Source organism: Pelophylax lessonae (genome assembly GCF_965119305.1).
Source record: "Pelophylax lessonae genome assembly, chromosome: 10".
Lineage (NCBI taxonomy): Eukaryota > Metazoa > Chordata > Amphibia > Anura > Ranidae > Pelophylax > Pelophylax lessonae.
In genome coordinates, this window is record NC_138777.1 from 52719541 (window position 1) to 52734186 (window position 14646).

At 43.2% G+C, this 14646-nt stretch overlaps 1 protein-coding gene across 3 annotated transcripts in view; it reads right to left on the minus strand.

Moving 5' to 3' along the window:
• Nucleotides 1-14646, minus strand: part of KIAA1549L (KIAA1549 like) — a 281873-nt gene that overhangs the window by 118910 nt on the left and 148317 nt on the right. For all 3 annotated transcript variants that reach the window (XM_082270116.1, XM_082270115.1, XM_082270114.1), the window contains exons 8-10: nt 13168-13319; nt 10753-10924; nt 7540-7703 (exon numbers count right to left, since the gene is read on the minus strand). In XM_082270116.1, coding sequence (XP_082126242.1) covers nt 7540-7703; nt 10753-10924; nt 13168-13319 — 488 coding nt within the window. The remainder of the gene's footprint in view (nt 1-7539; nt 7704-10752; nt 10925-13167; nt 13320-14646) is intronic.

Here is a 14646-nt window from a genome sequence, read left to right on the forward strand (position 1 = left end):
CTGAGCAACCCTAGTCATGGTACATTCATGAGGAGAGGAGAAGGTGTTACGTGGCGAAAGTGATCAACAGTGAAGTGCTTTGTGTACAAAGTTAACATTGCAAGGTGTTATGGCTCGTTTCTAAGTCGGGTGCACCGCCTTAATGTTGATGTCACATGACCACAGCTCCCATAGTCCTGGGCATTAATGAGTAAGTTCATGACATCCCCTATGGAAGTGTTCAGCCCCTCCAACAACTAGGCCATGAGACTTGCAGTCTTTAGAACTGGTAACACAGTCAATAAGATAGATGGGGCATAGTAGGATAAGTCAGACCCTTTGTATACCCCTTTAATGCTCCAACAATGAGATCTCCTTTCCATAATTCCTGACTGTGTTCTTGACCACCTGGGAGTATTGGCTGTTCCTTCCCATCCACTTTGGTGAGTTCCAGGTTCTCATAGTATAAGATTAAAGACAAACTCGATCAAGGAGAGTGGGATTCCCACATAATGGCCATGCCAGGTCTGAAGACCCAGGAATTGGGAGTCCCTGAGACATTTAGGAAACTGCCAGTTAGTTTACCCCTTCAGCATATCAGTTTTGTGTGAACAGATCCTTTAAATTTGGTGTCTTCAAGCTCTTAGAAGGCTGCGGCAGGGAATAAAGCAGTAGTAACAGGCAATGGGCCAGATTTAACAGTATGTCTGTCAGCACTTAGTCCATTAATAAATCTTTGCAGATCTGTAAACACGGCACGGTAGAAAATTAATTTCAAGAGAAGGAAGCATTTGACTATGCCAAATCAAAGATCTATTTAAACATTATGAATATGAATTGCAGGATGTCGAAATATTATCTTGAAATCAATACCATAAACACTGTTAATGCCTGATGCAGGAGGCCAGTACATTAACTGAGTGGATCCGAGTAACCAAAACAACATCACGTAACAGATGGACTCCCCACAGACTATAAGATCTATATCATCCAACCATCCAAGGATTGGAGTTCTGGTTCAGCAAAGGCAAATATGATGACATAAAAATCTCAACGGGGGGGGGGGGGGGGGGTTGCATTCAGGAACTGAACGCAACTTGTCAAAAACTGCAAGCGGGCAGTTCTTTATTAGTTTAGAAATTCCTGAGATTTGCGCTTGGCCTCAATTAAAAAAAGACTGCTATTATAAATAGTACCTGAATACTGGAACACACAAACTATAAAAATATTAATAGTGCACTATCTCAAATTGCAAAATATGAATTTAAAAATCACATCATACTCATTGATAACCTGCAGTTTAAATAGCCACTGCTATGTAAATACATACATTTTTAAGTATGTCACAACGCTTATAAACGCAAATGCACATAAATAAGCACGTGTATGCTGCTTTTTTTTGCCTCCTAACAGATTGTAATATATACTGTATATACAGTATATATATATATATATATATATATATATATATATATATATATATATATATACAAAGTATATATACAAAGTATATATACACTGCTCAAAAAAATTAAAGGAACTCTTTCTAATCGGAATATAGCATCAAGTCAGTTAAACTCCTGGAACATTGATCTGGTCAGTTAAAGTGGAGTTCCACCCTATTTTTATACTTACCTCCATCTTCTCGCTCCGGGTCACCTGAAAAAGAAATGGATAATCGCATATTTTTTTTTTTTTTACTTACCTCGTAGCGAAGAAAATATACTTACCTTACTTCCTTCTTCCTCCTTCCTCGGCCGCGGCCCGTCGTCACTTCCTGGCTCTGCAATGATTCCTGGGAGCTGGACGTCATAGCTCCCAGGAATCATTGCGCCTGCACCGGCCCCGACGTCAGTTCCGGGTCGCGCGCGTCATCCCCTTCTAAACAGCTTCTGGGCATGCCCAGAAGCTGTGGAGGGGTGACGCGCGCGACCCGGAAGTGACGTCGGGGCCGGCGCAGAGCATCGTGGGACCACAGAAGGCGGAAGAAGACGCCGAAGAGGACGCGCTGGCTTCAAGCTGCCCACATCTGAGATGGCAGCGCTGGACAAGACGTTTGCAAGGTAAGTATTTCGTCTTGCAGGTAAGTGCAACCCGGGACAGATCAGAGGCTAGCCATTGTGGAATGCACTAGCCCTGACTGTCCCGGGGGTATTAAAAAAAAAAAAAAAATCCAGGGTGGAACTCCGCTTTAAGTAGCAGAGGGGGTTGTTAATCAGTTTCAACTGCTTTGGTGTTAATGAAATTAACAACATGTGCACTAGATGGGCAACAATGAGACGATCTCCAAAACAGGAATGGTTTTACAGGTAGAGGCCTCTAACATTTTTTTGCCTACTCATCTTTTCTGACTGTTTTTCACTAGTTTTGCATTTGGCTAGGGTCATAGTCACTACTGGTAGCATGAGGCGATACCTGGACAGAGGTTGCACAGGCAGTCTAACTCCTCCAGGATGGCACATCAATATGTGCCATTGCCAGAAGGTTTGCTGTTTCTCCCAGCACAGTCTCAAGAGCATGGAGGAGATTCCAGGAGACAAGCAGTTACTCTAGGAGAGATGGAAAGGGCCATAGAAGGTCCTTAACCCATCAATAGGACCAGTGTCTGCTCCTTCGTGCAAGGAGGAACTGGATGAGCACTCCCAGAGCCTTACAAAATGACCTCCAGCAGGCCACTGGTGTGAATGTCTCTCACCAAATAATCAGAAACAGACTTCAAGAGGGTGACCTGAAGGCCTGATGTCCTCTAGTGGGCCCTGTGCTCACTGCCCAGCACCATGGAGCTTGATTGGCATTTGCCATTGAACACCAGAATTGGCAGGTCTACCACTGGCGCCCTGTGCTTTTCACAGATGAGAGCAGGTTCACCCTGAGCACATGTGACAGACATGAAAGGGTCTGGAGAAACCATGGAGAATGTTATGCTGCCTGTAACATTGTTCAGCATGACTGGTTTGGTGGTAGGTCAGTGATAGTCTGGGAAGGCATATCCATGGAAGGACGCACAGACCTCTACATGCTAGACAATGGCACCCTGACTGCCATTAGGTATCAGGGTGAAATCCTTGGACCCATTGTCAGACCCTACACTGGTGCAATGGGTCCTGGGTACCTCATGGTGCACAACAATGCCAGGCCTCATGTGGTGAGACTATGCAGCCAGTTCCTGGAGGATGAAAGAATTGATACCACTGAATGGCCCCCCCACTTGCCTAACCTAAATCCAATAGAACACCTCTGGGACATTATGTTTCAGTCCATCCAATGCCACCAGGTTGCACCTCAGTCTGTTCAGGAGTTCAGGGATACCCTGGTCCAGTTCTGGGAGGAAATACCACAGGACACCATCCGTCGTCTCATGAGGAGCATGCCCCGATGTTGTCAGGCATGTATACAAGCATGTGATGGCAATGAAATTTCAGCAAAATGGACTAGCCTGCTGCATAATTTTTTCACTTTGATTTTTGGGGTGTCTTTGAATTTAGCCCTCTGTAGGTTGATAATTTTAATTTCCTTTAAACTTTGTTGAAGAACCTTTTGATTTTATTACAGCACTCAGTCTTTTGGGTATGAGTCTATCTATCAGCATGACACATCTTGACTTGGCAATATTTGCCCACTCTTCTTTGAAAAAACACTCCAAATCTGTCAGGAGATGCCTGGGCATCTCCTTTGCACAGCCCTCTTCAGATCACCCCACAGATTTCCAATCGGATTCAGGTCTGGGCTCTGGCTGGGCCATTACAAAACTTTAATCTTCTTCTGGTGAAGCCAATCCTTTGTTGATTTGGATGAATGCTTTGGGTCTTTGTCATGCTAAAAGATAAAGTTCCTCTTCATGTTCAGCTTTCTAGAAGAAGCCTGAAGGTTTTGTGCAAATACTGACTGTTCGTATTTCCCTCTACCTTGACTAAGGCCCCTGTTCCAGCTGACGAAAAACAGCCCCAAAGCATGATGCTGCCACTTCACTGTGGGCATGGTGTTCTTTTGGTGATGTGCAGTGCTGTTTTTGCGCCAAACATATCTTTTGGAATTATGACCGAAAAGTTTAAGTTTATCAGACCATAACACATTTTCCCAGATGCTTTTGGGAGACTTCAGATGTGTTTTTGCACAATTTAGCCAGGCTTGGATGTTTTTCTTTGTAAGAAAAGGCTTCCGTCTTGCCACTCTACCCCATAGCCCAGACATATGAATAATTCGAGAGATTGTTGTTACATGTACCACACAGCCAGTACTTGCCAGATATTCCTGCAGCTCCTTTAATGTTTCTGTAAGCCTCTTGGCAGCCGCCCTCACAAATTTTCTTCTCGTCTTTTCATCAATTTTGGGGGGGGGGGGGGGGCGTCCAGTCCTTGGTAATGTCACTGTTGTGCCATATTTTCTCCACTTAATGATGACTGTCTTCACTGTGTTCCATGGTATATCTAATGCCTTGTAAATTCTTTTGTATCCTTCTCCTGACTGATACCTTTTAACAATGAGATCCCTCTGATGCCTTGGAAGCTCTCTGTGGACCATGGCTTTTGCTGTAGGATGCGACTAAGAAAATGTCAGGAAAGACCTACTAGAACAGCTGAACTTTATTTGGGGTTATTTAGAGGCACTTTAATGAAGCCAGGTGTGTACTGACTCCTATTTACCATGAGTTTGAATGTGATTGCTTAATTCTGAACATAGCTACATCCCCAGTTATAAGAGGGTGTGCACACGTATGCAACCACATTATTTTATTTTTTTACCTTTACTTCCCCCACCCCACGTTATAGATTTCAGTTTGTTTTTCAATTGAGTTGTACAGTTTATAGGTCACATTACAGGTAGAAAAAGTTCAGAAATGAATTATCTTTGTCTCATTTTTTACATCACAGAAACCTGACATCTAAAGCAGGGGAGTGTAGACTTTTTATATCCACTATATAATGAAGGAGACAGACTCAACTAGCAATGGCAGCAGTAACCATGCAGGGATACCCAGGGACATTCCAAGCAGGTTTGTCTTGACTTCTATTCAGTAAGGCAGCAAACAAAGGTCAATGCAGTACAGCAAGTCCAAAGTATAAAACAAAAAAATATCTGCTCATTCAAAACAATATCTAACTCCATTCTTGAGGGTTACCCAAAACAATCTGGGTGCACATTTAGCATTCTATCACCAGTCAGCCTTTTCACCCAGCAGCAGGCTTCCATAACAGAAAGAGCAAGATCCCTGAGCAGTAGTCAGCTCAGACAAAAAAAGACCCGTGCACAACTGATTAATGAATCCATCAGTATTGATTCTAATTCCACATTTCCAGGAAAATGCAGAGGTAAACCCTGGAGTCTCAGAATAGTGGAATGCTAACGCTGGAGGCTTCAACTCATCCAAAGCACTACAAAGCCTCTAAGCTCCAGGACCCAGACCAGAACTTATCAAGAACTGCAAAATCAACAAAGTTTGTTTTCTCTATCGAGAACCGTAGGTGACATGTATACAGCATTCCTCACTATATATACATTATATATACACACACTTCATAGGCTAATATGTACACTTATCCAAAAGCAGACACATTAAAGCGATTGTAAAGCCTCACCTTGTAAAACAACCCATTCAGTTTAAAATAGAAATGAAAGGCAAAACATCTGTGTACAGATGTAAAAAAAAGTTATAAATACCTTTTTTTCCTGTTTTTTAAGTGATCACATAATCTCTGTTCTCAGCTGTATAGGAACTGGGGAGGAGAAACAGCAGCATACTGAAATTTCCAGTGAAAGGCTGTGCAGGGAGTGTGTGTGCCAGGACAAATCTGACCATTGGAGGACAGAAGGCTGAGTCCCCAGCACAGCTAGAGAATTGACCACAATGTGTTCTCCTGCTTATTGTGGTCAGTTGTTAACAGGAAAGCAGAGTGACTGGCAGGAACACCGGAGTTGTTCACATAATGGAAGCAATACAAAGAGAACAGAATACTTTTTCATACAAGTACATCGTACAGCAGGCACACATTAGGAATAGGAAATGTTGGGTTTATATATTCTTTAACCACTTCCCGACCGGCCCTCCTGCGCGAACTGACGTAGGTATAAGTTGGTTGCGCGCCTGCAGCTAGGCGGCGAGCGCTCTCCCGCCCCCACTCGGCAGGGGGGACTCCAATGCACGAGGCAGGCAGCTCCAATTGCCGCCTGACACCCACGATCGCTCCCTGCTGAGAGAGAAGAGCGGTCAGCTGTTGTAAACACAGCCAACCGTTCTTCTCTCTGGAATGAACACAGCTCCTGTTATCCTTCTATATAGGAACACAGGTCTCTATGATCATTTCACAAGCCCCACCCCATACAGTTAGAAACACGCCCCTAGGTACACATTTAACCCCTTGATCACTTACTGTGTTAACTCCTTCCCTGCCAGTGTCATTATTACAGTAAAAGTGCATATTTGTAGCACTCATTACTGTAGTAATGTCACTGGTCCCCCCAAAAGTGTAAAAAATGTCAGTTAGGGGTCTGATCTGTCTGCCGCAATGTCGCAGTTCGGCAAAAAAAAACACAGATCGCCGCCATTACTAGTAAAAAAAAAAATAATAAAAATGTCATAAATCTTTCCCGTTGTTAGTAGACGCGATAACTTTTGTGCAAACCAATCAAAATACGCTTATTGTGATTTTTTTTACCAAAAATATGTAGCAGAAAACAAATTGGCCTAAATTGTTAAAAAAATTAGATTTTTACATTTTTTTTGGGGGGGGGGGGAATGTTATATAGCAGAATGCGAAAAATATTGTTTTTTTTTTTTTCAGAATTGTCGAAATTTTTTTGTTTACAGCGCAAAAAATAAAAATCCCACAGGTTATCAAATACCACCAAAAGAAAGCTCTATTTGTTGGGAAAAAAAGGACATCAATTTTATTTGGGTACAGGGTCGCACGACTGTACAATTGTCTGTTAAAATAACGCAGTGCCGAATTGCAAAATATGGCCTGGTCATTAAGGGGGGAAATCTTCCAGTCCAGAAGTGGTTAAGTAAACTAGTTTGTTTTTTGGGGTTTTTTTTAGCATGTAGTGTTCCTAATTTCTAATTTCCAAGAAAATGCATAGTCAGACCTTGGAGTCTCAGAATAGTTGAGTGCTGACATTCGCAGCCCCAGGTAAAAAAGACTGAGCACAGCTGATATGAAGACTACAGCTGGGAAACTAAGCTGCAGATTAAAAATAAGACTGGAATGATTATGTAATAGTTCATTATAGAAGAATCTGGTGAGAAACCAGTTTAGTTCCCTATATGAATAGGGAAATATGGGTATTAAGTTGGACGCTAGCTCTTTTTAAAGTCATGCGACAGTTTCCATCTGTATTGGGACTATTATTATTTTTCATTTTTCTTGAGCTGTTGCTTTCACGCAGATAGAAAGAAGCTACAGAATGATAATAACAGACATGTTCCTAAAGCATAATGAACCTCATAACAACACCTTATTATACAAATGAAATGTGACGCAGATGTCATCTTGAAGCATAAACATTAAAAAAAATGCATTATGATTTAACATGTATGGCGTTGAAAACTTGGCGCTGGATTACCTTGGTCCTAGGAGGCATGTTGCTGAGATTATCAGACTTGAATTCACTCTTGTTCTTCCGGCAAAGGACGGCAGTGATGATGATGATGATGACTGTCACAACCGCTATGGGGGCCAGCACAGCTGCAATTATCCATAGATTGTTCGGTGGCTTTTGGACCACAGCTTTTAAGGGAATGGAAGAACAAACAGATTGCAGCTTTATACTTTGACATCAATAGTTATATTTGAAATGAGAGATGGACTTGCTATGCATTCTTTAAAAAATGCAATTATTTTTTAGTTCAAAACCTACAGGAACATCAAAAGACTAAAATGTCATACTCCAATTTGCTTATATTAATGCTATGTTCCACCATACATTAAAAGCACTGTGACTGAACATATTTTCTTGAAATAACCTTAAACGACTCAGTCAGGAGAAGAAGGATACGGAACAGAGTGCCCTGCAAAAGAAGAGCCTGTATAGTCTCCTCTCTGGTGGCTTGTAAATCCAAGTTTGGTTCTATTCCAGCACTGCAACCTCTGTCACTTCCAGGAGTATTGGATGTCTGTGTCCCCTGCCACATGTTGTGGTTTCTTCCTGAAACCCCAATATATCTACAGGACAGGACACTGCAGGGATGCAAGGGTTAGGAGAAGGAACCACTACATGCAACAGGGGGTGACAGAGACATCCGATACTCCCAGAAATGGTAAATGCCGAACCGATGGCACCGAAGGGGAAGTAGGACACAGAGGTAATCAGAGAGGCAAGTATACATTGGGGTTGATTTACTAAAACTGGGGAGTGCAAAATCTGGTGCAGCTCTGCATAGTAGCCAATCAGCTTCTAACATCAACGATTTCAATTATGCTTTGACAATAAAACCTGGAAGCTGATTGGTTTCTATGGAGATTTGCACCAGATTTCGCATCTTTTCAGTTTTAGTAAATTAACCCCAATGCCTTTATTTGCATTATGCTTTAACCACTTGCCGACCGCCGCAAGTACATATACTGCGGCGGTCAGCCCCGGCCAGGCAAAGTGACGTACCGGTATGTCACTAGCTTGTCACTGGTTTGTGAGCCAATAGCGGGCGAGCGCGCGCCCGCTGAGGCGCGCGCCCGCCCCGGCTCGTTCCCTAACAAGTCAGTGCGTGTGACCGGCGGACCCGATGTCCCCCGGTCACTCGCGATCGTTCGCCGGGAAGGGAGAAGGGCAGGCGGCTAATGTAAACAAGCCGCCTGTCATTCTCCCCTGTGTAAAAATGGAGATCAGACGGTTCTACTATGTAGGACTGTTGATCTCTGTTTTTACACTAGTAGCCATGTCCCATCACAGTTAGAAACATGCCCCTAGGACACATTTAACCCCTCCCTCTCCAATACAGTTAACCCCTTCACTGCCAGTGTCATTTTTACAGTAACAGTGCATATGTATAGCACTGATTACTGCAGTAATGTCACTGGTACCCCCAAAAGTGTCAAAAATGTCAGTCAAGGGTCCGATCTGTCCGCCGCAATGTCGCAGTCCCGCAAAAAAAAATTGCAGATCGCCGCCATTACTCGTTAAAAAAAAAAAAAACAACAAAAATGACAAAAATCTTTCCCTTTGTTAGTAAACGCGATAACTTTTGCGCAAACCAATCAAAATACGCTTTTTGCGATTTTTTTTTACCGAACATATGTAGCATAAAACAAATTGGCCGAAAATGTTAAAAAATGTAGATTTTTTACATTTTTTTTTGGGGAATTTCATATAAAAAAATGTGAAAAATATTGTTATTTTTGCAAAATTGACGCTCTTTTTTTGTTTATAGCGCATGATCAAAAAATTGCACAGGTGATCAAATACCTCCAAAAGAAAGCTCTGTTTGTGGGAAAAAAAAGGACGTCAAATTCGTTTAGGTACAGAGTCGCACGACCGCGCAATTGTCCGTTAAAGTCACGCAGTAAAAAATCGCAAAAAAACCCCCTGGTCAGGAAGGGGGTAAAATCTTCTGGGGCTTAAGTGGTTAAAGGGTAACTCCACTTTCGTGGGGGAAAAAAATAGCAAATAATGAAAAAATAATATAGTGTATACAAGTGTGACACAAATCATATTGTAATTGAACGTTATTAAAAATGACCTTTCCTTTTCAATCTGCAGCTCTGTAATTTTCTGTAAAGTGCAATGCAATATGACTACCTGGAGCTGTTCTGTACACAGAATGTACACTGACCACACCACAGAAACATAATTTCCTGCTTGTGTGATTGGCTCACCAATTTTCCCAGAAGTCTGCACTGTTACAAGTCAGATTTCTGGCATCCCCTGCAACACAAATGTCATTTTTTGGTGAGATACTCCCAATAGGATTACGTCTAAAGGGATGCAGGCCCAGCAGATTTCCTCATTAGTGCTCTGAAGGTGCACAGCTGACTGATAATTATGAAACCACTTCCATTAGATTCACTTAGCACAGAGGCACAGAGGAATCAACATGGATTTCTTCAGAATAACAAAAAGGTAGGAATCTGCAACAAATTCCCTGCAATGTACGGAGATCACCCAGAGGGCAATGTTCTTTTCTCAAAAAAAGTGGAGTTAAGCTTTAAAGCCTGGTACACACTGCTTTTCGTTCAATCCAGCGGGCTGAAAAAAAAAAAAACTGACAGCTTAGGCCTGGTGTTAGTACAGCTATCTTCCCTGCTGTTCTATTTTGTTCTGACAGAGGGACGGCCCCCAGGCCAGAACACTGCATCGGAACACCGCATTAGAGCTCTCAGCCATTAGCCAAGAACGCTGATAGGGAGCCGGTCAGCAGAACTTTTTCAGTCATGCCCCTTCCATAGAAGTTGGCCAAACAGCCAGCTTCTGTCAGCCCGGCTGCAGTACACACTGGATAGTCAGTGTAAATGAACAGCTGGTCTGTTTACATCTGGCTGCCCATAGAGCAGAGTGAGCTGTGTCCGTGTCTGCTCTGCATAGGCTCAGTTCAGCAGGGGATTAATGGACAGATCCCCTGCTGACCGAAACCGGCCCATGTGAAACGGGCCTTAGGTAAAATGGGTTCACACAAAGCCTAGCAATGGTAAAACCATGTAAATACCCAAAATAGGGTCTGTATGGAGACAACTGGCATTTGTTAACAGCTTAGCAGGCTCCTAAATTTGTACTTTTGCAATTGTATGTGTTGTTGCCATTTTTTGTTTTCATTGAGTTCTGGTATGCCAATGGAAAATAACTTACGGTTGGCTTGCACCTTCACAATATAACCAAGGGTCAGCGCCATGGTCTGAGGGTCGATTGTACTTAGCTGCTTGGCAGCCACGGTGCCTGATATTGGTTGTCCAGATAGCAAAGCGTAGTAAGTCAACTCAGCTAGATTATTAGCACCCTCCAATCTCTTCATGCTCACCATCTACAAAACAAGGCAATGTTAAAATATAGTTATATCTTTTCAAAAGTTATAGGTATGGCTTTCTACCCAAAAAAATCAAACTAATCATGGCAGTCACAGTTCTTCTACAGTACAACACAGAGCTGCTATATAGCACTAAACTCGTGTCTCTAGTCATTATTTTGTAATCCCTAAAATATCTTGGGCGGCACAGTGGTGTAGTGGCACAATTAATATATATATACAGGGCGGCACAGTGGTGTAGTGGCTAGCACTTTCACCTAGCAACAAGAGGGTCGCTGGTTCGAATCCCAACCACGACACTACCTGCCTGGAGTTTGCATGTTCTCCCTGTGCCTGCGTAGGTTTCCTCCGGGTACTCCGGTTTCCTCCCACACTCCAAAGACATGCTGGTAGGTTAATTGGATCCTGTATAAAAAAAAAATGGCCCTACTATGTATGTATGAATGTGAGTTAGGGACCTTAGATTGTAAGCTCCTTGAGGGCAGGGACTGATGTGCAATGTATATGTAAAATTGACAGCACTATATAAGAACCTTAAATAAATAAATATCTGTGTATAGCTCAACAGCTTAACATGCTGAAACTTAAATCTGAATTCCAGGTATAGCTATTTTGGCATGGTAACTTTGTTCCAGCTGATTGGATGAGGTGGGAGGCGGGGCAGTGATGTCACAATCTGTACCTCATCCAAACTGGGCATGCCTTGCATTCACCAGTGTGGGACCCAAATGCCAGCACCAATCACTGTAGTTGGCAGGGGAGGACTGGCAAGGGGGGCAGGGTGGCAAATGCCCCCCGGGCCACTCTGAAAAAGTGGTAAAAACTAGTAAAAAGGCCGCACTCAGGGCTGGATTAATGTAGGGGCCAGACACTGTATACAGCTGTCAGTCCAAAACCAGGTGGGCATGGATGGTGAGCTGATTCTATGGTTCAATAGGCCACTTGACTGGACTTGCCCCCCAGGCCTAAGGCTGCCAGCCCTCCCCTGGTAGTTGGTGCCTAGTACGGTGATTTCCAGCTTCCATGGGGATCCCACAGGTATGACACATCCATACTCACATTGGTCCCAACTGGACTAATGCAACAATGCAAAAATAGCCATGCCTGGAATTCAGCTTTAAAGTGTAACTCAGGACAATGCTTTTTTTTTTTTTTTTTTTTTTGTTTAAAGTGTTGTTGAGGAGTTATAAAAACTGGTCAGGTTTTACTGCTGTCTGTGCTCATTAATGAATTCCTGTTCCATGTTTCATCAACAATATTGTCCTGAGACAGGAAACGGTGACAATTCTCTTGGACAACAGGAATGAAAATATTTTGGTAAAAAATGGAAGGCTTAAACTTTTTAATGGAGTCTCCATTGGTGTCCCACTGTGTCTGGCACCTGAATCGAGGTTAAGGCAAGAAAGATTTCACCACACACCAGGGAACTCCATAAAGGGCTCCAATGCTTATTGATTGATCACATCACAGCAGAAGATAACAACGTTTCAGATCCAGGCAGGACCCCTTTATCAGGCATGTTCATCACATGCCTGATGAAGGGGTCCTGCGTGGTTCCCATGTGTGCTGGTGACATATTTTTTGCCTTAAGCCCCGTACACACGTACTGATCGTCGGCCGAACGATCAGCCTTCTTTTGTCCAGGGCTGTCGTGTCTGTTGAAAACTGCAAAAGACTGCACACAAATTTTGTCGGCCAACAACAGCCGACTGCAGAAGTGATGTCATGTGATGGTTAACTTTCCTTGTCTTTTTTCTTTTCTGAGCATGCCCAGTCTTGCTAATCTGCTGTCTGTCAGCCGAAATCTGTACTGACTGGCGAACAATCGGCCGTTCTGGTGTTGGCCAACAAAAATTTTAATGCCTGCACGACAGATTCCGTTTGGCCGAAAATGCGCTGTCGGCGTCGGAAGCATCATACTAACAAGCCTACAATAGGCCGATCGGTCGTCGGCCGAATATTTACGGCCGACAATCGGTACGTGTATACGGGGCTTTAAAGTTGCTACAGCACCCACTCACTCTTGAGAGATTTTCAGGAACTTGTGCAAGGAGGATATTGTCTTAAAGCGAGGTTAAATCTCCCCAATGGAGCTTTATCCAAAATGTTTTGGTGGGGTTTAACTTTTACATAAAAAATAAAGACTTTATTTGTCATCCATAATAGACATTTCTGTTTATTTTACATAGTATCTTGCAAGTAATTTGTTAAATTTGAATATTTTGGAAATCAGGACCAACCTGCACAGTGTAGCTCCCCACTGTAGTTGCTCTTTTAAATCTTCTTGATTGTTGACTGGAAAGTTGAAAGAGTGTGGCCAGTCTCTCTTCCATTAGTCTTGCAAAACTTTGGTTACTTGACCCTAGTAACTGAGAATCGACCCCTTGAATGACTGTAGAAAAGAGATTTTCAAGGACAAGTTACTTCTTGGCCGTGTTACGCTGATGTAGATCTTTAACTTACCCAACTTTTTCACAGATAGAGATATTAGAAAATTTTGTCCAGTAAATACAGGGGAACTTCTATTGCGCCATGGGATTTAAAGCTCATATAAACTCAATCACTAGAACAACCATTTTCAACCAGGGTTCCATAGAACTCTAGAGTTCTTCCAGAGATTGCTAGGGGTTCCTTGAGCAGCGAGCAATTACTGTCTCTCAGATAAGTAACCACTGACACCATTAATCTTTTTAGCTATTATAAGAAAAGTTTCTTCCCAATGGCCACAAGTCTAACAAACATTCTTCCAAATGACCATTACACTAATGTTCAGTGAGCTTTAGGTATAGCAATTATTAGCAGGGGTTCTCTGAGATCAGAAAGATATTTCAAGGGTTCCTCCATGCTAAAATGTTGAGAAAGGCTGCACTAGAATCTCAAATAAGCTTTAACCACTTCAATACAGGGCACTTTAAACCCCTTCCTGCCCAGGCCAATTTTCAGCTTTCAACGCTGTTGCATTTTGAATGACAATTGCGTGGTCATGCAACACTGTACCTAAACCAAATTTATGTAATTTTTTCCCCACAAATAGAGTTTTCTTTTGGTGGTATTTGATCACCGCAGGAGAAAACAAATAAAAAAGTTTTTTATGTTATAAAATTTTGTAAATAGATACGTTTTTCCTGCACTGATGAGGCCGCACTGACAGGCACTCATGAGGAGGCACTGATGGGGTGGCACTGATGATGAGGCACTAATATGCAGCACTGATGGGCACTGACAGGCGGCACTGAAATGCGGCACTGATATGTGACACTGATAGGTAGCACTGATATGGTGGTGGGCACTGATAGGCGGCACTGATGGGCACTGATGGGAACTGATAGGTGGCATTTATGGGCACTGATAGGCGGCACTGATGGGCACTGATAGGCGGTACTGATGGGCACTGATAGGCAGAACTGATGGGCAATAATGTGCACTGGTGGGCGGCACTGATAGATGGCAATGATGGGCACTGGTGGGCGGCACTGATAGAAGGCAATGATGGGCAGCACTGATGCAGAGGGCAATGAAAATGTCCCTGAGCCCTGATTGGCATCCTTGGTGGCCATGGGTAGGCATCCCTGGTCGCCATGGGTGGGCATCCCTGGTGGCCATGGGTGGGCAATCCCTGGTGGCTCTAGTGGCATCCCCCAAGGGTCTGCACTGGTAATCAATGCTCTGATTACCAGCACAGACCCCCCCCCCCTGTCAGGAGAACCGCCAATTGGCTC